Here is a 22,913-nt window from a genome sequence, read left to right as displayed (position 1 = left end):
AATGACGTCTAGGCCACGCTGGAGCGATTAGAAGTAGTATTCCTCCTTCTTGCTTGAACTTCCTTATTACCCTGGGCGGGAGTGACACCGGAGGGAACACGTCCGGCAGCCGAAAGTCCCATAGTGTGTCTAGTGCATCCACGAATGCTGCTTGAGGATCCCTTGTCCTTGCTCCGAAGACCGGAACCTTGTGATTGTGTCGAGACGCCATAAGGGCTACGTCTAGTAGGCCCCACTTGTCCACTAGGAGTTGGAATACTTCTGGATGGAGGCTCCACTCTCCAGCGTGAATGTCCTGACGACTGAGGAAGTCTGCTTCCCAGTTGAGGACCCCCGGAATGAACACTGCCAATATGGCTGGCAGATGGCGTTCTGCTCATCGAAGAATCATTGACACTTCCAACATCGCCATGTGGCTTCGAGTGCCGCCTTGATGATTTATGTACGCCACTGTGGTGGAGTTGTCCGACTATACTTGAACAGGCCTGCTCTGCAGCAGAGGCAGGGCAAGGTTCAACGCATTGAACACTGCCTGCAATTCCAGAATGTTTATCGGGAGGAGGGATTCCTCCCTGGTCCACCAACCTTGGAGAGAGTTTTGCTCCAACACTGCACCCTAACCTCTCAGACTGGCATCCGTCGTCAGAAGGACTCAGTTGGAGATCCAGAAGGGATCATGTTAAGGAGATCATGTAAGATCTGATCTGGTGAGGCAGGCCGTCCCAATTGGAGAGAATCAACCGCTGTAGAGGGCGAGAGTGAAATTGAGCGTACTCCACCATGTCGAATGCCGACACCATGAGGCCTAGTATTGACACTCTTGGGCGAGAGAGGAAGCATCTCATCTTGTCCTGGAGCTTCAGGACCCTTTCCTGCGACAAGAACAAACGTTGTGCGTGTCCAGGAGTGCCCCCGAGTGCACCATGGTCTGAGCAGAGACCAGCGAGGATTTCTTCTAATTGCCATCCGTGGGCTTGTAGGAATTTGACCGTCAGATTGAGATGACGGAGAACCTCTGGGGAGTTTGTCAGGATCAGCAAGTCATCCAGATATGGCAGGATCCTGATACCTTGATGACGGAGGACGGCCGGCGTGACTGCCATAACCTTGGTGAAGATCCTTGGAGCCATGGTCAGTCCGAAAGGCAAGGCTTGGAATTGATAATGAAGGTTGCCAATAGCAAACCGCAGATACCACTGATGTGACACGGCAATAGGTATGTGTAGGTAAGTATCCTGTATGTCCAGGGATACCATATAGTCCTTGGGCTCCAAAGCCAGAACAATACAGCGAAGAGTTTCCATACGGAATTTGGAAACTTTCACAAACTTGTTCAAAGACTGGAGGTTGAGAATGGGCCGGTAGGATCCATTCGGCTTTGGGACTAGGAATAGCGTTGAATAGTATCCCCTGCCTCTCTGAGACTGAGGTATAGGTACTATCACTCCTGTGTCCAGGAGGGACTGTACCACGGAGTGCAGAACTTTTGCTTTTAACGTATCCGATGGGATAACTGTCAAGCAAAACCGGTGAGGGGGACGTGTCTCGAAGGAGATGGCGTATTCATGAGTGACGACTTCCCTCACCCAGGCATCTAAAGTGGTCTGTAACCATTCCTGAGCGAACCACAGAAGTCAGCCTCCCACCCTAGGATCCCCCAGGGGGAGGCCCGCCCCTTCATGCAGCCGGCTTGTCTGTTTTGGAAGCAGGCTGACGGGCAGCCCAAACACGTTTAGGTTTGGGCTTTGAGGTTTTGGAAGTGCGAGCCTGTTTCGAGTACGCCTGACCATTTGATTTGCTTGGAGGTCGAAAGGAGGTACTCTTAGCCTTCGAAGCCGAAGGATTAGTACTCGGTAGGCATGCAGTCTTAGTAGACGCTAAGTCAGCCACAATTGTGTTCAAATCTTCCCTGAAGAGAACATCACCCTTGAAAGGGATAACGTCCATGGTCTTTTTCGAGTACAGGTCCACCGACCAGGACCGCAACCACCGAATCTGGCGAGCCAAAATGGACGTAGAAGACGCTTTGAATGCCAGAACACCGGCAACAGAGGCCTCCTCCTGTATGTAATGAGAGGCTGTGATAATACATGAAAGACACTGTCTGGCATTATCAGAACAATTCATATGCAGCTCCGCCTCCACAGCTTAAACCTAGGCCTCAATACCTTTAGCAGCCCAAGAAGCTGCAATAGTGGGTCTTATGTACGGCACCCGCAAGAGTGTAAATAGATTTCAAGCAACCCTCCACACACTTATCCATCGGTTCCTTCAGAGAGGTGACGGTAGTGACAGGCAGAGTAGAAGACACCACAAGGCGAGCTACATGTGAGTCCACAGGTGGCGGGGTTTCCCAATTCTTGCGTTACTCTGCAGAGAGGGGATAGAGAGCTATCATCTTTTTATTTTTTGTATAATCTGTTTTTATTGTAACAATACAGACTTATAACAGGTTGCAAACATTTCTGGGTAACAATCAATGGCAAAATGATGTGACAACATGAGCGTACACAGATTGATAATCGCATGTTCAGTACAGTTATAGTCCGCATTAACATTTTGGGTTAAGGAAGCATAATAAAGGATAGGTATATAACAAGAGAAAAGAAAAGAGAAAAAGGAAACATCAAAGGAGTGAGGTGGCTGAACCGAGTATGTTAAGAAAAGGAGAGTAAGATATGTGCGATGATTCAAGGGTTAAGCTTATTCGTCTAGGACCCCATTACAAATTGAGTCAGAAGGCAGTTCCCGTCATCTACTCTATTTCGCAGAGGAAATGTAAGTCTTATACGACTCGGATGTCTTGTAGTCTATCCAAGGCCACCACATAGCAGTAAATTCTGAGCGCCTGTCCCCTGCGCTCATTAATACATCTTCCATGTTCATGTAATAATCTAGCCTAGAGAACCAGGTATGCCTTGTGGGAGGACTGACAGATTTCCACATTGTGGGGATCACTGCTCGTGCGGCATTGCCCAGGTGTCGTAATAACGATGACTTGTAGGCAGAGATTGGGGTAGTGGAATGATTTAGTAACCAAAAGGCCGGGTCAGATGGGACGGAAGTATGTAAAATAGCACCGGAGTTAGAAATTACGTCATCCCAGTAATTTTTAATAAGGGGGCAGGTCCTCCAGATGTGTAGTAGAGAACCTAGGTCCCCATGACATCTCCAACAAATAGGTGAGATGGATGGGGAAATGACGTGTAAAAGAGTGGGGTGTCTGTACCACCTCATCAGGATCTTATATTGCGTTTCTCTAACCTGGACACAGATGGAGCTCTTATGGGTTTTAAGAAAGATAGAGTCCCATTCCTTGTCTGAGAGTGAGATGTTTAGATCCCTCTCCCACTTTTGAATAAAATGGGGAGGTGTCAGGGAGTCAGACGCGCATAGGAGTTTGTACAGGGTGGAGATAGTATGTACGGGATTCATAGGGGCCACACACATTTTTTTCAAACGCGGTCAGCTCCCTTGATGCCTCACGGTATGCATTATCTTTGTGTAGGAAGTGTCGGACCTGCAGGAATTTCCAGAAGTCTGTCTGTGGGATCTCCCATTTCTCTCGTATCTCCGAGAACTGTTTAACCCCAGATGGGTGGACCAGCTGCCCCACTCTAAAGAGTCCCTCTAGCGCCCAATTTTGATAATATCCCAGTGAGAGGCCAGGTGGAAAAGTCGGATTGCTCAGAAAGGAGGTGAGGGGGCCCAAAACTGAAGAGATGCACGATCTTCGTCGTGTCCCCTTCCAAAAAGAAAGTGTAGGAGTAATGGTCGGGTGAGGGCGTTGTAGTTTGGGCAAGGTCGGGAGCCACGGGAATATTTCTGGGAACAGTTGTAAGCATAAACCTTCTAAGACCACCCATTGTTTAATCTCCCGGCTCCTGGTCCAATCTAAGACTCTGTTTAAGAGGATTGCTTGGTAATAAATTTTAATATCTGGGAGCATGAACCCACCTTTTTGAGGTGGTCGAGTCAGGATGGATCTACTGATCCTAGGTCTCTTACGACGCCAAATAAATTGCTGGATCAAAGATCTCACAGTCCGGAACCAGGAGTCGGGGATCTGAATTGGTAAGGTCTGAAGGAGATAGAGCAGTTTGGGTAACGTGTTCATCTTTACAACGTTAATTCTACCTAGCCAAGAGAGATTATGATATTGCCATCTGCAATAGTCATTTCTAATGGCTTGGAGAATGGGGTGGAAGTTCAAGGACAATAGACGTGAAGGGTCGCTAGATAGCTGAACTCCCAGGTAAGTGATGTGGGAGTCTCTCCACTGAAAGGGAAATGTGGCTTTCAAGTCGGTTAAGACCGAATGGGGGGTTGAGACATGAAGGGCATAGGATTTGGATGTGTTGATTTTAAAGCCTGATAGTGAGCTGAAAATGTCCAACTCGCTCATCAGGTTGGGGAGCGAGAGTGCGGGGTCTGTAACCGTCGTCAGCAGATCATCTGCAAATAGAGCAAGTTTATAATCTATATCTCCTACTTGTAGTCCCTTAATCTTGTCATTAGCCCTAATCGCCCTGGCCAGGGCTTCAATACAAAGGACGAAAATCAGGGGGGACAAGGGGCAGCCCTGTCTCGTTCCATTACTGATAAAAAAGTTATCAGAGAGGGTCCCGTTAACCCGTACTTTAGCTGATGGTTGTGTATACAAAGATAATATTCTATGGAGGGCTCGTGGGCCCAACCCAATATGCTCCAGCACCGCTCTCATGAAGTCCCAACTTACCCTGTCGAAGGCCTTTTCGGCATCTGTAGACAACAGTACAGTGGATGTCTTACTGCTAGAGGCCAAATGGATTAGATTGAGGAGTTTAGTCGTATTATCTTTAGCTTCACGACCGGGTACGAAGCCCACTTGGTCATTATGGACGAGCGACGGGAGAAAGTCATTCAATCTAAGAGCCATTAACTTCGCAAAGAACTTGAGATCTAGATTAAGCAGGGAAATTGGCCTGTAACTGGAGCATACTGAGGGGTCCTTTCCTTGTTTAGGAATCACCGTGATGTGGGCCTCAAGTGATTGTCTAGAGAAGTGGGTTTCGGCGGATATGGAGTTAAAAGCCCGCAGTATTTTGGGAGCAAGAACTTCTTTAAACATCTTATAATAGGTGGCTGTGAAGCCGTCTGGGCCCGGACTTTTACGTAGGGGAGCGGTAGAGATAACATGTTCCACCTCGTTTAAAGTGAAAGGTGCTTCTAAAGATTTCCGAGCAGACTGTGATAGTTGAGGAAATGCCACATCGGCTAGATATTTCCTGGCTCTCAACATATTGGAGAGAGGATCATGGGCCTGGGAAGGGTTACCTAGGTTATATAGAGTATTATAATAGTTTTTAAAGCATGCTGCTATCTCCGGAGATTTAAAGCATGTGGAGCCCGTGTTATTTTTCATTGAAGGAATGAAGGAGGCCAATCTCTGGGATCTAAGTGCTTGGGCCAACAGCCTACCTGGTTTATTCCCCCACTTATAATATTTACTATTACATCTACGTAAGGTGGCTTGGGTTTTGTTATTAAGGGTTGTTTGGAGTTGTGCTCGGGCCGCAGACAGCTCCACCAAGTCTGATGGGGTCAGGGAGGATTTGTGGCAGGTTTCTAAGGCATGAATTTTATGTAATAATGTAGTGATCAAGGCCTGACTGTTTTTCTTCACAAATGAGCCTAATTGGATTAGTTTACCCCGTATAACACATTTGTGGGCTTCCCAGATCGTAATTTCAGACACCTCTCCTGTATCGTTGATATCAAAATAGTCGGACAGTGCCTTATCCAATTCTGATTTGCAGTATGTATCATATAAGAGTGATTCATTAAGGCGCCAGGTCCAAGGACCGGGGGTCCGAGAGGGGGCCGATAGGGACAAGGATATTGGGGCATGATCAGACCACGTGATGGAGCCAATAGAGGCTTCTACAATTAGGGGGAGGTGTCTATGGCTTAAGAACAAATAGTCAAGGCGTGAGTAAACCTGATGTGGGTGTGAGAAAAAAGAGAAGTCTCTGTCCGTGGCATGTGTGACCCGCCAGGAATCAGCCAATTGAAAATCGTGGAAGATCTTCCTAACCTGTCTATGTTTGTGTTCAGAGAATCTAGGGGCTGGGGGAGAAGTGTCGATGGAGGGGTCCATGGACCAGTTTAGGTCGCCTCCCAAAACCACTATACCTATCGCAAGGGCTTAAAGCCGGGGAAGGAAGGATCGAAAAAAGGGTATTTGGCCTTGATTTGGAGCGTAAAGGGATATGAGGGTGTATGCCTGGGAGGATATATTGCATTGGACTACTAGTAACCTCCCTGGGACAAGTTTATGGACCGAGACATTAGACACTTGGAGGGCTTTGGAGAAAATGATGGCGACTCCCTTAGATTTATTTTCAGGGTTATTGGAATAGAAAGCCAGGGGATATCTTTGATTTACTAAGGAGGGGCCTCGAGCAGAGATCTTAAAATGTGTCTCCTGAATTAGAGCCACATCCACTCTGTCGGATCGTAGTGTCCAAAGTAAATGGGATCTTTTCTCGGGGGTGTTGAGTCCCTTTGCATTGATCGAGGTGAATTTAATTACACCTGAAATGGACATCACACTGTATCACAACACAAAGAAGCGTAGCACTCGGACAGTTCATCAAGAAAAAATAAGAATTTACTTACCGATAATTCTATTTCTCGGAGTCCGTAGTGGATGCTGGGGTTCCTGAAAGGACCATGGGGAATAGCGGCTCCGCAGGAGACAGGGCACAAAAGTAAAGCTTTCCGATCAGGTGGTGTGCACTGGCTCCTCCCCCTATGACCCTCCTCCAAGCCAGTTAGGTACTGTGCCCGGACGAGCGTACACAATAAGGGAGGAATTTTGAATCCCGGGTAAGACTCATACCAGCCACACCAATCACACCGTACAACTTGTGATCTAAACCCAGTTAACAGTATGATAACAGCGGAGCCTCTGAAAAGATGGCTCACAACAATAATAACCCGATTTTTGTAACTATGTACAAGTATTGCAGATAATCCGCACTTGGGATGGGCGCCCAGCATCCACTACGGACTCCGAGAAATAGAATTATCGGTAAGTAAATTCTTATTTTCTCTATCGTCCTAGTGGATGCTGGGGTTCCTGAAAGGACCATGGGGATTATACCAAAGCTCCCAAACGGGCGGGAGAGTGCGGATGACTCTGCAGCACCGAATGAGAGAACTCCAGGTCCTCCTTAGCCAGGGTATCAAATTTGTAGAATTTAGCAAACGTGTTTGCCCCTGACCAAGTAGCTGCTCGGCAAAGTTGTAAAGCCGAGACCCCTCGGGCAGCCGCCCAAGATGAGCCCACCTTCCTTGTGGAATGGGCATTTACATATTTTGGCTGTGGCAGGCCTGCCACAGAATGTGCAAGCTGAATTGTATTACACATCCAACTAGCAATAGTCTGCTTAGAAGCAAGAGCACCCAGTTTGTTGGGTGCATACAGGATAACAGCAAGTCAGTTTTCCTGACTCCAGCCGTCCTGGAACATATTTTCAGGGCCCTGACAACATCTAGCAACTTGGAGTCCTCCAAGTCCCTAGTAGGTGCAAGGCACCACAATAAGCTGGTTCAGGTGAAACACTGACACCACCTTAGGGAGAGAACTGGGGACGAGTCCGCAGCTCTGCCCTGTCCGAATGGACAAACAGATATGGGCTTTTTTGAGAAAAAACCACCAATTTGACACTCGCCTGGTCCAGGCCAGGGCCAAGAGCATGGTCACTTTTCATGTGAGATGCTTCAAATCCACAGATTTGACTGGTTTTAAACCAATGTGATTTGAGGAATCCCAGAACTACGTTGAGATCCCACAGTGCCACTGGAGGCACAAAAGGGGGTTGTATATGCAATACTCCCTTGACAAACTTCTGGACTTCAGGAACTGAAGCCAATTCTTTCTGGAAGAAAATCGACAGGGCCGAAATTTGAACCTTAATGGACCCCAATCTGAGGCCCATAGACACTCCTGTTTGCAGGAAATGCAGGAAACGACCGAGTTGAAATTTCTTTGTGGGGCCTTCCTGGCCTCACACCACGCAACATATTTTCGCCACATGTGGTGATAATGTTGTGCGGTCACCTCCTTTCTGGCTTTGACCAGGGTAGGAATGACCTCTTCCGGAATGCCTTTTTCCCTTAGGATCCGGCTTTCCACCGCCATGCCGACAAACGCAGCTGCGGTAAGTCTTGGAACAGACATGGTACTTGCTGAAGCAAGTCCCTTCTTAGCGGCAGAGGCCATAAGACCTCTGTAAGCATCTCTTGAAGTTCCGGGTACCAAGTCCTTCTTGGCCAATCCGGAGCCATGAGTATAGTTCTTACTCCTCTACGTCTTATAATTCTCAGCACCTTAGGTATGAGAAGCAGAGGAGGGAACACATACACCGACTGGTACACCCACGGTGTTACCAGAACGTCCACAGCTATTGCCTGAGGGTCTCTTGACCTGGCGCAATACCTGTCCCGTTTTTTTGTTCAGACGGGACGCCATCATGTCCACCTTTGGTATTTCCCAACGGTTTACAATCATGTGGAAAAAACTTCCCGATGAAGTTTCCACTCTCCCGGGTGGAGGTCGTGCCTGCTGAGGAAGTCTGCTTCCCAGTTTCCATTCCCGGGATGAAACACTGCTGACAGTGCTATCACATGATTTTCCGCCCAGCGAAAAGTCCTTGCAGTTTTTGCCATTGCCCTCCTGCTTCTTGTGTCGCCCTGTCTGTTTACGTGGGCGACTGCCGTGATGTTTTTCCCACTGGATCAATACCGGCTGACCTTGAAGCAGAGGTCTTGCTAAGCTTAGAGCATTATAAATTTACCCTTAGCTCCAGTATATTTATGTGGAGAAAAGTCTCCAGACTTGATCACACTCCCTGGAAATTTTTTCCTTGTGTGACTGCTCCCCAGCCTCTCGGGCTGGGCTCCGTGGTCACCAGCATCCAATCCTGAATGCCGAATCTGCGGCCCTCTAGAAGATGAGCACTCTATAACCACCACAGGAGAGACACCCTTGTCCTTGGATATAGGGTTATCCGCTGATGCATCTGAAGATGCGATCCGGACCATTTGTCCAGCAGATCCCACTGAAAAGTTCTTGCGTGAAATCTGCCGAATGGAATTGCTTCGTAGGAAGCCACCATTTTTACCAGGACCCTTGTGCAATGATGCACTGTTTTTAGGAGGTTCCTGACTAGCTCGGATAACTCCCTGGCTTTCTCTTCCGGGAGAAACACCTTTTTCTGGACTGTGTCCAGAATCATCCCTAAGCACAGCAGACGTGTCGTCGGGATCAGCTGCGATTTTGGAATATTTAGAATCCACCCGTGCTGTTGTAGCAGTATCCGAGATAGTGCTACTCCGACCTCCAACTGTTCCCTGGACTATGCCCTTATCAGGAGATCGTCCAAGTAAGGGATAATTAAGACGCCTTTTCTTCGAAGAAGAATCATCATTTCGGCCATTACCTTGGTAAAGACCCGGGGTGCCGTGGACAATCCAAACGGCAGCGTCTGAAACTGATAGTGACAGTTCTGCACCACGAACCTGAGGTACCCTTAGTGAGAAGGGCAAATTTGGGACATAGAGGTAAGCATCCCTGATGTCCCGGGACACTATATAGTCCCCTTCTTCCTGGTTCGTTATCACTGCTCTGAGTGACTCCATCTTGATTTGAACCTTTGTAAGTGTTCAAAAAAATTTTTAGAATAAGTCTCACCTAGCCTTCTGGCTTCAGTACCACAATATAGTGTGGAATAATACCCCTTTTCTTGTAGTAGGAGGGGTAATTTAATTATCACCTGCTGGGAATACAGCTTGTGAATTTTTTCCCATACTGCCTCCTTGTCGGAGGGAGACCTTGGTAAAGCAGACTTCAGGAGCCTGCGAAGGGGAAACGTCTCGACATTCCAATCTGTACCCCTGGGATACTACTTGTAGGATCCAGGGGTCCTGTACGGTCTCAGCGCCATGCTGAGAACTTGACAGAAGCGGTGGAACGCTTCTGTTCCTGGGAATGGGCTGCCTGCTGCAGTCTTCTTCCCTTTCCTCTATCCCTGGGCAGATATGATCTTATAGGGACGAAAGGACTGAGGCTGAAAAGACGGTGTCTTTTTCTGCAGAGATGTGACTTAGGGTAAAAACGGCGGATTTTCCAGCAGTTGCCGTGGCCACCAGGTCCGATGGACCGACCCCAAATAACTCCTCTTCCTTTATACGGCAATACACCTTTGTGCCGTTTGGAATCTGCATCACCTGACCACTGTCGTGTCCATAACATCTTCTGGCAGATATGGACATCGCATTTACTCTTGATGCCAGAGTGCAATTATCCCTCTGTGCATCTCGCATATATAGAAATGCATCCTTTAAATGCTCTATAGTCAATAAAATACTGTCCCTGTCAAGGGTATCAATATTTTTAGTCAGGGAATCCGACCAAGCCACCCCAGCTCTGCACATCCAGGCTGAGGCGATCGCTGGTCGCAGTATAACACCAGTATGTGTGTATATACTTTTTATGATATTTTCCAGCCTCCTGTCAGCTGGTCCTTGAGGACGGCCCTATCTATAGACGGTACCGCCACTTGTTTTGATAAGCGTGTGAGCGCCTTATCCACCCTAAGGGGTGTTTCCCAACGCGCCCTAACTTCTGGCGGGAAAGGGTATACCGCCCATAATTTTCTATCGGGGGGGACCCACGCATCATCACACACTTTATTTAATTTATCTGATTCAGGAAAAACTACGGTAGTTTTTTCACATCCCACATAATACCCTCTTTTGTGGTACTTGTAGTATCAGAAATATGTAACACCTCCTTCATTGCCTTTAACGTGTGGCCCTAATAAGGAATACGTTTGTTTATTCACCGTCGACACTGGATTCAGTGTCCCTGTCTGTGTCTGTGTCGACCGACTAAAGTAAACGGGCGTTTTAAAACCCCTGACGGTGTTTTTGAGACGTCTGGACCGGTACTAATTGTTTGTCGGCCGTCTCATGTCGTCAACCGACCTTGCAGCGTGTTGACATTATCACGTAATTCCCTAAATAAGCCATCCATTCCGGTGTCGACTCCCTAGAGAGTGACATCACCATTACAGGCAATTGCTCCGCCTCCTCACCAACATCGTCCTCATACATGTCGACACACACGTACCGACACACAGCACACACACAGGGAATGCTCTGATAGAGGACAGGACCCACTAGCCCTTTGGAGAGACAGAGGGAGAGTTTACCAGCACACACCAAAAACGCTATAATTATATAGGGACAACCTTATATAAGTGTTTTCCCTTATAGCATCTTTTTTATATATTTCTAACGCCAAATTAGTGCCCCCCCTCTCTGTTTTAACCCTGTTTCTGTAGTGCAGTGCAGGGGAGAGCCTGGGAGCCTTCCCTCCAGCCTTTCTGTGAGGGAAAATGGCGCTGTGTGCTGAGGAGATAGGCCCCGCCCCTTTTTCGGCGGCCTCGTCTCCCGCTCTTAACGGATTCTGGCAGGGGTTAAATATCTCCATATAGCCTCCGGAGGCTATATGTGAGGTATTTTTAGCCAAAATAGGTATTCATTTGCCTCCCAGGGCGCCCCCCTCCCAGCGCCCTGCACCCTCAGTGACTGCCGTGTGAAGTGTGCTGAGAGGAAAATGGCGCACAGCTGCAGTGCTGTGCGCTACCTTTAGAAGACTGAGGAGTCTTCTGCCGCCGATTCTGGACCTCTTCTTACTTCAGCATCTGCAAGGGGGCCGGCGGCAAGGCTCCGGTGACCATCCAGGCTGTACCTGTGATCGTCCCTCTGGAGCTGATGTCCAGTAGCCAAGAAGCCAATCCATCCTGCACGCAGGTGAGTTCACTTCTTCTCCCCTAAGTCCCTCGTTGCAGTGATCCTGTTGCCAGCAGGACTCACTGTAAAATAAAAAACCTAAGCTAAACTTTTCTAAGCAGCTCTTTAGGAGAGCCACCTAGATTGCACCCTTCTCGGCCGGGCACAAAAATCTAACTGGCTTGGAGGAGGGTCATAGGGGGAGGAGCCAGTGCACACCACCTGATCGGAAAGCTTTACTTTTGTGCCCTGTCTCCTGCGGAGCCGCTATTCCCCATGGTCCTTTCAGGAACCCCAGCATCCACTAGGACGATAGAGAAATAAAAGAACAATGAGGAGAAAAAGAGTGAAGAAAAGAGCAGGTTACAAAAAATAGAAACATCGTAAACATAGTAACATCCGCAATGGGGGAGTTGGTAGGTATATTAACCAGCATCCCCATGGGGCACAATGGCCGTATGCGGGATCGGGGTAAGGGAGTCACCCCTACAGGCACTATTTTTAGCATAAACATCGTAATAGTACAATACTAATTTAGTAAAGCTTATAATAACCAATAATATTAATCGGTGGAAACAAGTAATTAACTTCTAATAAAGTCCCGTCGCTGAATTCTAGGACTGAGAATGAGACCGGGGGGAGGGGGAGGAAAAGGGAACACAGCAAAATGAGGTCAAATTGGCACTAGGCCGCGTGTAACGTGTCTCACCCGGTACCTTACAGTCAGGATATTCAGTCCTCCCAGAGAAAACAGCAGAGTTCAATCAGCAAAATAGTGGGAGACAATTTCTTCAGGTGGGGGGGTGATCCTGGCGTGCAGGAAGTGGTTTTGAGGGTTTCTTTTGAGCACTGCCGACCACTTGCCATGGCTCTCCCCCTCCTGAAGGCTGTGGTGGGTGTAGATCCGGGAGGGTGAAGTCCCAGTCTGGGACCTTTAAGGGTGGGAGACCGAGACCGGAGCAGAAAGTAGGGAGGTCAGATGTGGTGTGGAGAGAGTGTATCTTGCCTGAGGAAGATACTTGTAGGCTGAAAGGGAAACCCCATCTATATTTCATCTGTCGCTTGCGGAGTTCATCCGTCAGGGGGCGAAGAATCTTCCTTTGTTGTAGGGTGTGCCAGGAGAGATCTTGAAAAATGGAGATAGGGTCGCCGTTGTAGTCCAAGTCATCAATATGACGCGCTTTATTCATGATTTCTTCCTTCTGGGCGTAATAATGCAGGTGACATATGACGTCTCGGGGTCGATCGGAGGACAGCCCCCTTGGTTTTAGAGCGCGGTGGGCTCTATCAAATGTTATGACGGCAGCTGGGTCTTTACCCAGAATTGTGTTGAAGATTATCGTCAAGGCATCCACTATGCCCGCCTGGGGGACCTCCTCCGGAACACCTCTCACCCGGATATTGTTCCTCCTCCCTCTGTTATCTAAATCCAATACACGGGACCGTAGCAATCTGATCTCTTCTGACTGGGATTTGATAACGTCTGCTAAGGACCCCAGAAAGTTATCAGTGGAGTCTCGGTGCTCTTCCAGTGTGTTTACCCTTTCAGAGAGCTGTGAGATATCTTGTTTGATTGATGCCAGCTCCCTTCGCATGGTATCTTGGATATCCTGCTTAGTTGGGAGTGTTTTCATGAATTGCAGGATATCTTGAAGAGCGGTATCGCTGTGAGTGTGTAAAATAGGCTGCTCCATCATTGACGGGGAAGCAGAGGAAGCAGAATGACAGGAAGACGGGCTGGAGGGAGAGATGTTTCCGGATAGCCTTGCGGGAGTAGGTTGTAGGAACGATCTCATTCCCGGTTGGGTCGCGGTCTCCTTAGGTATTACATTTTTTTTCCCCGGATCTAACCATGCTTAAAAATGAGTAGATGAATACTTGATTGCAAGAGGTATCATAAGTGTAGACTTGGCATTGCTTGGTGCGCTATGAAGTGCCTATAGCATGGTGACTCCCAATGGAATGGCACTAGCACGCCATTAATCGGTGATCGTTATTAGAATAACAGGCACATAGATGGCATCAGATCTCGCTTCTTCGGTAATGTGGAGGTAGACATGAGGTGTCCGCATTGCCGGCTCCCAGGGAGCGACCCACTTCCTTTGCAGATTCTCTCAGGGAAGTATAAAGGGACCTGAGTGACACATGTATAACTATGTATATGGATAGGCCACTAGAGGGAGCTCCAGCTCAAGACATAAATCACAAAGGGCACTGCCACTGGAGATTAGGAGTTAATCCCACTGGTCCCAGTAGGTATAATATCAGAACTGTAAATCATAAAGGGTCCTCTATGGGACTCAGCAGACACAGTGGGATATAATGAAATAAATGGTGCAGGGTCTCCAAGGGGTGTATTCACATCAATGAGCTGTGTGTTATTGGGGTATATAATATTAAATAATGAATACCCCCATACATTGAGTGCTGATAGAAGCTATTTTTAGGCCTGCCACAGGTGGAGAGGGGCCCTCTGGATGAGGAAGGTGGTTGAGGGTGCGTGCTTGGAGCCCGCCGTGTCTCGTTCCGGTCCCGGAACTCACGGCCGGGCCTCTTCCAAACTTCAGTCCCCGGCCCACGGATGCGGGGGGGTGGAGGCCTCGGATGTCGGGCCCAAGCTGGGCGCCTTTCTGGCTGAGCGACAGGGGGCGGGAGAGGTGCAATGGATGCCGCCGGGCCGTCGGGTGGCGAGGGACTGGCAGGCTAGTAAAAACCTACCAGCCGTCGCCTCCGTCTGATCCGCGGGTATTCCGGACCTCCGTCACCGCGCCTTGGGAGCGAAGGTTCAAGGGGCTTACGTCTCCACGGCCCGCGGTCTCCCTCCTCACCTGTCGCCGCCTCTCGATGTGGGCAGGTGTAGGCTCCGTCTCCGGGGTGCAGCACTTGGCCGAGTGTCGGAACGGATCCGGGGGGGGGGGGGGGGGGGGGAGGAGTATCTATTCCAGTCCCCGGCTTCACAGAAAAACCTCAGGCCTTGCTTTCAAGATGGCCGCCGGGCTCCCGCCAGTTCCGCCCCGCGCGACGCTTCTCCGGGTCCCCACCGGGCGGGAGTGTTATAATTGTAGCAGAGAGCGGGGAGGTACGCTTAGTCGCGGTCAGCGACAGCAGGAGGCCCAGAGCTCCGAAGGAGATTCGCGGCCCGAGCAACGGGTCCTGGAACCATCTCCGGCTTGAGGTCAAAATCGAGGCCCTGGCTTCCGTGATCCCCGTAGGCCGCAACCCGCGGGAGCAGTTAAAACTGCTCCCCGATTCCGCGGTGCCTCGGGGGACTCAGCAGGGGGTACAAGAAGGGCAGAGAAGGTGTTGGGGCAGGCAGGAGGTTTTAGGTCAGTGCAGTTTGAGCGTTTTTTGCTGTGGGTCCCGGGAGCTCCACTAATACACAGCTGCCTCCTTCAGCAGCCAGACCACGGCCCCCGCTATCATCTTTTTAGACAGGAAGAATGTCTTTCCTGGAGAATCTCAGGGCTCCTGACGTATGTCAACTAAATGGTCAGAATGAGGAAAAACTAGTTTAGTGACCTTCTAACGTTTGAACTTATCAGGTTTCTTAGACTGAACTGGAGGATCAGTTTCATCATCGATCTGAAGAATCAGTTTGATAGCCTCCAACAGATCAGCAACATCGGCCTGTGTTGTAGAATCCTCATAAGAAGCAGCTGGATCAGTGTCTGAGGGATCAGTATATACGCCATCTTCGTCTGACGAAGTATCCGACACATGAGTGGATTGTGAGGAAGAAATGGCCCGCTTAGGAGGGCGAGAGTCAGGTTTTTGTTTAATCAAATTGCTGTAACTGAGTTGACAGAGTGTCCGCCCATGGCGGATTAACTACAGGGACAATATGTGGCTGTAATGGCACAGGAGGTCCCCACAGGGGGCGTGAGTCTTGTTACTAGCGTAGTCAGTAAATTAGAAAAGGCAGCCCAAGGTGGGTCTTGGTGTGCCACCGGTGCTGCAGACTGACTGAGGGGTACTAAGTCCCCAGAACCCGGACCCTCAGCTGGAACATTTTCATCAGAAGAATCCGCGGCGTCAGCATTGCATGATGCAGGACCAGCCACGGATTTCCCGCCCCGCGCAGCAGACATTATTATGAAATGTAACCTTAGGGCGTTACAGTGCAATATAGCCAGACACAGTACCTGACAAATAACCCCTGTGGAGTGCGACTGTAAATGCAGAACACAAACAGAGGATTTAAGTGGTGAATGGTGACTGAAATACACAGAGAAAAACATTAAAAAGTATATCCTGTGAGACACTATATTTATATAAGACCCTGATGCCCTTATCCCCCTCAGGGTACAGAATATAGGGATAGCAGTAGGTGTGAGATACACTGAATGGAAAACACACACAACAGCCATAGGCACACACAGTCACATATGCAATGCAGAAATTATTACAACAATAAAACTGCACTGGACTATTAAATAATACTATATCCTGCAGTCCGAGGATCAGCGCAGCTTGTGTGTAATGGCGCCCAAACGCTGACAGGGAGTGAGGGAGAGAGAGAGATGCAGCTCCAGGGCGGAACACCAGCAGTAGATGGCGCCCAGAGCTGGGGGAGGGGCTACAGGTCAGCGCCTTCTACCCTCTGCTGGTCCTCACCACCGGGTACTTTGGAGCCTGTGTAATGTGGATTTTAGTAAATCCTACCTGTGCTTCTTGCTCTGGTGGATATAGTGGGGTCCCTGCCTGGTAACAGTGTCCACGCTAGCGGTGCGGTCCGTCTTCGGGGACGGCAACCAGATCGCAATTTCTGCGGGTCCCCCCCCCCCATTAGGGATACTCCTTACCTTTTCCCTTCTTGATAGTGTGGCCACCCGATCCAGAAGAGCAGCGATGGTAATGTGTGCCTAAATGGGACCGGAGCGCCTCCGCTGTAAGTACCTGGCAACCAGGGCACGGGAATATACAGCGCCGCTGAGGGAGGTGATGGAGCCGCAGCACGATATGTCAGTATGACATACAGCATCTAGTGCCTGTGCTGCGGCCCTTGATGTCTTCTATCTTCATTAAGACAAGCTTTTCTGGGCTGCTGTGAGCAGCCCTACCTGTTAGCTGCCTGGCACCAACTTATAAACTGAGCTCCAGTGCCTGGAGGCGGGGCTATAGAGGAGGCGGTGCTAGGCATCCTGCAGTCAAAACTTTAGCCTGTTGTTGCCTCGGATCAGGATCCTACGCTACACCCCGATGTTATTCCCTATGGAATACCTGTGTACCCTGCTGCAGAAAATAAGATTTTACTTACTGATAAATCTATTTCTCGTAGTCCGTAGTGGATGCTGGGACTCCGTCAGGACCATGGGGATTAGCGGCTCCGCAGGAGACAGGGCACAAAAATAAAGCTTTAGGATCAGGTGGTGTGCACTGGCTCCTCCCCCTATGACCCTCCTCCAAGCCTCAGTTAGGATACTGTGCCCGGACGAGCGTACACAATAAGGAAGGATTTTGAATCCCGGGTAAGACTCATACCAGCCACACCAATCACACCGTACAACTTGTGATCTGAACCCAGTTAACAGTATGATAACGTAGGAGCCTCTGAAAAGATGGCTCACAACAATAAACAACCCGATTTTTTTGTAACAATAACTATGTACAAGTATTGCAGACAATCCGCACTTGGGATGGGCGCCCAGCATCCACTACGGACTACGAGAAATAGATTTATCGGTAAGTAAAATCTTATTTTCTCTGACGTCCTAGTGGATGCTGGGACTCCGTCAGGACCATGGGGATTATACCAAAGCTCCCAAACGGGCGGGAGAGTGCGGATGACTCTGCAGCACCGAATGAGAGAACTCCAGGTCCTCTTTAGCCAGGGTATCAAATTTGTAGAATTTTACAAACGTGTTCTCCCCCGACCACGTAGCTGCTCGGCAGAGTTGTAATGCCGAGACCCCTCGGGCAGCCGCCCAGGATGAGCCCACCTTCCTTGTGGAATGGGCCTTGACAGATTTAGGCTGTGGCAGGCCTGCCACAGAATGTGCAAGTTGAATTGTGCTACAAATCCAACGAGCAATCGTCTGCTTAGAAGGAGGAGCACCCAGCTTGTTGGGTGCCTACAGTATAAACAGCGAGTCAGATTTTCTGACTCCAGCCGTCCTTGAAATATATATTTTCAATGCCCTGACAACGTCCAGCAACTTGGAATCCTCCAAATCGCTAGTAGCCGCAGGCACCACAATAGGCTGGTTCAAGTGAAACGCTGACACCACCTTAGGCAAAAACTGAGGACGCGTCCGCAGTTCTGCCCTGTCCGAATGGAAAATCAGATATGGGCTTTTATACGATAAAGCCGCCAATTCTGATACTCTCCTGGCTGAAGCCAGGGCCAGTAGCATGGTTACTTTCCATGTAAGATATTTCAAATCCACCGATTTGAGTGGCTCAAACCAATGGGATTTGAGAAAATCCAAAACTACATTAAGGTCCCACGGCGCCACTGGGGGCACAACCTGGGGCTGTATATGTAGTACTCCTTTTACAAAAGTCTGGACTTCAGGAACTGAAGCCAATTCTTTCTGGAAGAAAATCGACAGGGCCGAAATTTGAACCTTAATGGACCCCAATTTGAGGCCCATAGACAATCCTGTTTGCAGGAAATGTAGGAATCGACCCAGTTGAAATTCCTCCGTGGGGGCCTTCCTGGCCTCACACCACGCAACATATTTTCTCCAAATGCGGTGATAATGTTGTGCAGTCACCTCCTTCCTGGCTTTTACCAGTGTAGGAATGACCTCTTCCGGAATGCCTTTTTCCCTTAGAATTCGGCGTTCAACCGCCATGCCGTCAAACGCAGCCGCGGTAAGTCTTGGAATAGACACGGTCCCTGCTGAAGCAGGTCCCGTCTTAGAGGTAAAGGCCACGGATCTTCCGTGAGCATCTCCTGAAGTTCCGGGTACCAAGTTCTTCTTGGCCAATCAGGAGCCACGAGTATCGTTCTTACTCCCCTTTGCCGTATAATTCTCAGTACTTTTGGTATGAGAGGCAGAGGAGGAAACACATACACTGACTGGAACACCCACGGTGTTACCAGAGCGTCCACAGCTATTGCCTGAGGGTCTCTTGACCTGGCGCAATACCTGTCCAGTTTTTTGTTGAGGCGAGACGCCATCATATCCACCTTTGGTTTTTCCCAACGGTTTACAATCATGTGGAAGACTTCTGGATGAAGTCCCCACTCTCCCGGGTGTAGATCCTGTCTGCTGAGGAAGTCTGCTTCCCAGTTGTCCACTCCCGGAATGAACACTGCTGACAGTGCTATCACATGATCTTCCGCCCAGCGAAGAATCCTTGCAGCTTCTGCCATTGCTCTCCTGCTTCTTGTGCCGCCCTGTCTGTTTACGTGGGCGACCGCCGTGATGTTGTCCGACTGGATCAACACCGGCTGACCCTGAAGCAGGGGTTTTGCCAGGCTTAGAGCATTGTAAATTGCTCTTCGCTCCAGTATATTTATGTGAAGGGACATCTCCAGGCTTGACCATACTCCCTGGAAGTTTCTTCCCTGTGTGACCGCTCCCCAGCCTCTCAGACTGGCATCCGTGGTCACCAGGACCCAGTCCTGTATGCCGAATCTGCGGCCCTCTAACAGATGAGCACTCTGCAACCACCACAGAAGAGACACCCTTGTCCGTGGCGATAAGGTTATCCGCTGATGCATCTGCAGATGCGATCCGGACCATTTGTCCAGCAGATCCCACTGAAAAGTTCGTGCGTGGAATCTGCCGAATGGAATCGCTTCGTAAGAAGCCACCATCTTTCCCAGTACTCTTGTGCATTGATGCACAGACACTTTTCCTGGTTTTAGGAGGTTCCTGACAAGTTCGGATAACTCCCTGGCTTTCTCCTCCGGAAGAAACACCTTTTTCTGAACCGTGTCCAGAATCATTCCCAGGAACAGCAGACGTGTCGTCGGGGTCAATTGAGATTTTGGAAAATTCAGAATCCACCCGTGCTGTTGCAGCACTACTTGGGTTAGTGCTACTACGTCCTCCAGCTGTTCTCTGGACCTTGCCCTTATCAGGAGATCGTCCAAGTAAGGGATAATTAATACGCCTTTTCTTCGCAGAAGACACATCATTTCGGCCATTACCTTGGTAAAGACCCGAGGTGCCGTGGACAATCCAAACGGCAGCGTCTGAAACTGACAATGACAGTTTTGCACCACGAACCTGAGGTACCCTTGATGTGAAGGGCAAATTGGGACATGTAGGTAAGCATCCTTGATGTCCAGGGACACCATAAAGTCCCCTTCTTCCAGATTCGCTATCACTGCTCTGAGTGACTCCATCTTGAACTTGAATTTTTGTATGTACAGGTTCAAAGATTTCAGATTTAGAATAGGTCTTACCGAGCCGTCCGGCTTTGTTACCACAAATAGTGTGGAATAATACCCCTTTCCCTGTTGTAGGAGGGGTACCTTGACTATCACCTGCTGAGAATACAGCTTGTGAATGGCTTCCAATACCGTCGCCCTGTCTGAGGGAGACGTTGGCAGAGCAGACTTTAGGAACCGGCGAGGGGGAGACTTCTCGAATTCCAACCTGTAACCCTGAGATACTATCTGCAGGATCCAGGGGTCCACCTGTGAGTGAGCCCACTGTGCGCTGAAATTCTTGAGTCGACCCCCCACCGCCCCTGAGTCCGCTTGTAAAGCCCCAACGTCATGCTGAGGGCTTTGCAGAAGCCGGGGAGGGCTTCTGCTCCTGGGAAGAAGCTGCTTGGTGCACTCTCTTACCCTTTCCTTTGCCTCGGGGCAGATAAGACTGTCCTTTCGCCCGCTTGTTCCTATAGGAACGAAAGGACTGCGGCTGAAAAGACGGTGTCTTTTTCTGTTGGGAGGGGACCTGAGGTAAAAAGGTGGATTTCCCGGCTGTTGCCGTGGCCACCAAATCCGATAGACCGACCCCAAATAATTCCTCCCCCTTATACGGCAATACTTCCATATGCCGTTTGGAATCCGCATCACCAGACCATTGTCGCGTCCATAAACTTCTTCTGGCAGATATGGACATCGCACTTACTCTCGATGCCAGAGTGCAAATATCCCTCTGAGCATCTCGCATATAAAGAAAAGCATCCTTTAATTGCTCTAAAGTCAATAAAATACTGTCCCTATCCAGGGTATCAATATTTTCAGTCAGGGAATCTGACCAAACCACCCCAGCACTGCACATCCATGCAGAGGCGATGGCTGGTCGCAGTATAACACCAGTATGAGTGTATATACTTTTCAGGGTAGTTTCCAGCCTCCTATCCGCTGGATCCTTGAGGGCGGCCGTTTCAGGAGACGGTAACGCCACTTGTTTTGATAAGCGTGTGAGCGCCTTATCCACCCTAGGGGGTGTTTCCCAGCGCGCCCTAACCTCTGGCGGGAAAGGGTATAATGCCAATAACTTCTTTGAAATTAGCAGTTTTCTATCGGGGTTAACCCACGCTTCATCACATACATCATTCAATTCGTCTGATTCAGGAAAAACTACCGGTAGTTTTTTCAGACCCCACATAATACCCCTTTTTGTGGTACATGCAGTATCAGAGATATGCAAAGCCTCCTTCATTGCCGTGATCATATAACGTGTGGCCCTACTGGAAAATACGTTTGTTTCTTCACCGTCGACACTAGATTCAGTATCCGTGTCTGGGTCTGTGTCGACCGACTGAGGTAAAGGGCGTTTTACAGCCCCTGACGGTGTCTGAGACGCCTGTACAGGTACTAACTGGTTTGCCGGCCGTCTCATGTCGTCAACTGATTTTTGTAATGTGCTGACATTATCACGTAATTCCATAAACAAAACCATCCATTCCGGTGTCGACTCCCTAGGGGGTGACATCACCATTACCGGCAATTGCTCCGCCTCCACAACATCGTCCTCATACATGTCGACACACACGTACCGACACACAGCAGACACACAGGGAATGCTCTTATCGAAGACAGGACCCCACTAGCCCTTTGGGGAGACAGAGGGAGAGTTTGCCAGCACACACCCAAGCGCTATAAATATATAGGAACAACCCTATAGAAGTGTTGTCTCCTTTATAGCAGCTTAATATATATAAAAATCGCCAAAAAAGTGCCCCCCCTCTCTGTTTTACCCTGTTTCTGTAGTGCAGTGCAGGGGAGAGTCCTGGGAGCCTTCCTGGCAGCGGAGCTGAGCAGGAAAATGGCGCTGTGTGCTGAGGAGATAGGCCCCGCCCCCTATTTCGGCGGGCTCTTCTCCGTTGTTTGTGAGACCTGGCAGGGGTTAAATACATCCATATAGCCCCAGGGACTATATGTGATGTATTTTTTAGCCAGAACAAGGTATTATCATTGCTGCCCAGGGCGCCCCCCCCCAGCGCCCTGCACCCTCCGTGACCGCTGGTGTGAAGTGTGTGACAACAATGGCGCACAGCTGCAGTGCTGTGCGCTACCTCATGAAGACTGAAAAGTCTTCTGCCGCCGGTTTCTGGACCTCTTCACTTTTCGGCATCTGCAAGGGGGTCGGCGGCGAGGCTCCGGGACCGGACTCCATGGCTGGGCCTGTGTTCGATCCCTCTGGAGCTAATGGTGTCCAGTAGCCTAAGAAGCCAATCCATCCTGCACGCAGGTGAGTTCACTTCTTCTCCCCTAAGTCCCTCGTTGCAGTGAGCCTGTTGCCAGCAGGACTCACTGTAAAATAAAAAACCTAATAACTTTTTCTAAGCAGCTCTTTAGGAGAGCCACCTAGATTTGCACCCTGCTCGGACGGGCACAAAAACCTAACTGAGGCTTGGAGGAGGGTCATAGGGGGAGGAGCCAGTGCACACCACCCGATCCTAAAGCTTTATTTTTGTGCCCTGTCTCCTGCGGAGCCGCTAATCCCCATGGTCCTGACGGAGTCCCAGCATCCACTTAGGACGTCAGAGAAAAACCGAATACTTTTAACACACATAACAGAGAACACATGTAACACTGACACATGACACGCCGTGACCAGTAAGACCCCCCCCCCCAGCCACAGATCCCTAGTCAGCATCTGTCAGAGGTTCCTGTGCCCCATAAGGCTCCTCAGATTCACACAGCGCTGTACTGT

General features: G+C 49.5%; 2 protein-coding genes across 3 annotated transcripts in view; one reads left to right on the top strand and one right to left on the bottom strand.

Annotated features, from left to right (window-relative positions):
- Window positions 1-22,913, top strand: part of LOC135056945 (uncharacterized) — a 904,883-nt gene that overhangs the window by 846,667 nt on the left and 35,303 nt on the right. Inside the window, exon 17 of the mRNA XM_063962726.1 lies at window positions 981-1,144. Within this exon, the coding sequence (XP_063818796.1) occupies window positions 981-1,144 (164 nt within the window). The remainder of the gene's footprint in view (window positions 1-980; window positions 1,145-22,913) is intronic.
- Window positions 1-22,913, bottom strand: part of LOC135056956 (zinc finger protein 665-like) — a 44,569-nt gene that overhangs the window by 21,050 nt on the left and 606 nt on the right. The window lies entirely within an intron of this gene.

Source organism: Pseudophryne corroboree, chromosome 3, assembly GCF_028390025.1.
Source record: "Pseudophryne corroboree isolate aPseCor3 chromosome 3, aPseCor3.hap2, whole genome shotgun sequence".
NCBI lineage: Eukaryota > Metazoa > Chordata > Amphibia > Anura > Myobatrachidae > Pseudophryne > Pseudophryne corroboree.
This window is presented reverse-complemented; position numbering and strand designations above follow the sequence as displayed.